Source organism: Gossypium arboreum, chromosome 13 (genome assembly GCF_025698485.1).
Source record: "Gossypium arboreum isolate Shixiya-1 chromosome 13, ASM2569848v2, whole genome shotgun sequence".
In the NCBI taxonomy this organism is placed as follows: domain Eukaryota; kingdom Viridiplantae; phylum Streptophyta; class Magnoliopsida; order Malvales; family Malvaceae; genus Gossypium; species Gossypium arboreum.
The window spans coordinates 20,768,935-20,770,618 of NC_069082.1; the positions used below are offsets into that span (position 1 = coordinate 20,768,935).

The 1,684-nt window shown below is 31.4% G+C and overlaps 1 protein-coding gene across 1 annotated transcript; it reads right to left on the reverse strand.

The window, feature by feature from the left end:
- Nucleotides 1-307: 307 nt before the first annotated feature.
- LOC108487933 (transcription factor PRE6-like) lies at nt 308-1,350 on the reverse strand. Its single transcript, XM_017792268.2, has 2 exons — nt 1,020-1,350; nt 308-606 (listed from the first exon to the last, which is right to left on the reverse strand). Exons 1-2 carry the CDS (start codon nt 1,134-1,136, stop codon nt 454-456), a joined length of 270 nt encoding a protein of 89 aa, XP_017647757.1. The 5' UTR covers nt 1,137-1,350; the 3' UTR covers nt 308-453.
- Nucleotides 1,351-1,684: the final 334 nt, after the last annotated feature.

A 1,684-nucleotide genomic window follows, 5' to 3' on the forward strand; every position in this document is an offset into this window, starting at 1 on the left:
ATCAAAGTCTAACTGGACGCAATGGCAACACAACTTTCCTTGGTACATTTTTTTTTCCAGAATTTAAATTATTTTAAATAATTTAAAATTTGCAATATATATAAAAGAAACAACCCTTTACTTTTAACCTTTTGTTCTGTATTACTGTTTACGAGTAGGGATGATGATATCACCACCACTTAGTGGTGAATTCGAGGGAAGCGCTGTCAGATGCGGAAATTTTTTTATTTATACCATTATATAATATATAAAATTTTAAATTAACAATGATAATTTTTAAAAATTTATAAAAATTAAATTATTAAAATATTAAAATAATATATTTTATTATCATAAAAATATACTACTTAATTCTAATTCTTAAAATTTTTTCAGACTTCAACCTCTTACTAAACCCTAGATAACAAAAGCTGGTAAGTAACAACAAAGGTGAGAGAATGAAGAATTATTTTATTACATAAGTAAACTCCTGACAATGGCTGCTTGGTCTTTATCAGTGTCTATGGAAGCTAACAGCTGGGATAAGCGGTCGCTTAGGTCCTCTACCTCTTTGTGTAAGTTTCTTATATAATCGCAAGTCTCTTGTAAGACCTTGGAAGCTGATGCCTAAAGAATAATTAAGAAAAAGAATTATTAAAAGCAAGATTAATTTTGAAGAGTAAAAACATTTGATTGTGAGATCTAAACAGAATGCATGCTATAAGGGAACAACTTGAGACCCACATCTCATATATGCTCGACAACATGTAACGAGAACCGCACATAGTCCAACTAATGACTTCAACTATTTCTATTCTCGTATTCAGAAAAATAAGAGAGAAAAAACCAAATAAAATATGATACGAAGTTGGTTGATTAATCGATTAAAGAGAGGATTATTTGGTTAAATTGATTTTTCTAATTTTTTTTAAAATCTCATTGCTAGAATTATGTACAAATGGGAGGCAACAGAAAAGAAACAAAAAGATGAAAGAAATGTTGGTTTTTTGTTAGGTGGAAGGAGAGTTCTGGGGGTGCACCTTGTGGGAGCGCCTTGCACAAAGCTCAGGGATAAGCTGTTGCAATTTGGATACAAGATGGGTGATTTGATCATCGCTGATGCTGGAAACACCTGAACCTGATCTTCTGCCTGACATTGTTGACGGGATGTTGTTTTGTCAGAAATGTCTATCTCTCTCTATATATAGATCTATGAGAAGTGAAGTTGAGGAAAGGGCAAAGAGACGATGTTAAGGAGGGAGATGAGTAAGCTTTGGTGGTGAAGAGACAAATTGCATGGAAGGAAGCAGCGGGCTATGGCTCTTATTTATATAGGCTAACTCACCCTAATCATTTCCTTTTTTCTCTCTTTTTTCTTTTCAAATGTGTGTGCTTGAACGTACATAAAAGGAAAAAACAAAAGAAAAAGGGGAATTACAGTTCATGCGTCTTGGATAGGGATAGACAACAACCCTCCTGTGCCCCTCAAAATTACGCCTTGTCTTTTTTTTTTATTATTTTCTTTTAGTTGTAATTCCTTTTTTTTTTGTAAGTGTTTTTCTGAAAAATTTGGATGAAATTGTAATTAAATTTTCAAATCATATTTTGATAGGATAAATATTAAAATTAATAGAATATAATAAATAAAATTTAATCCAAGTCATCAATTTTTATAGTTGAAGATTTAGCTATTTGAGTTTCGACA

Coding starts and splice junctions, on each gene's coding strand:
- LOC108487933 (XM_017792268.2), bottom strand. CDS start 1,136: ATGTCAGGCAGAAGATCAGGTTCAGGTGTTTCCAGCATCAGCGATGAT. Junction 607..1,019: donor GTGCAAGGCGCTCCCACAAG/GTGCACCCCCAG, acceptor ATTATTCTTTAG/GCATCAGCTTCCAAGGTCTT.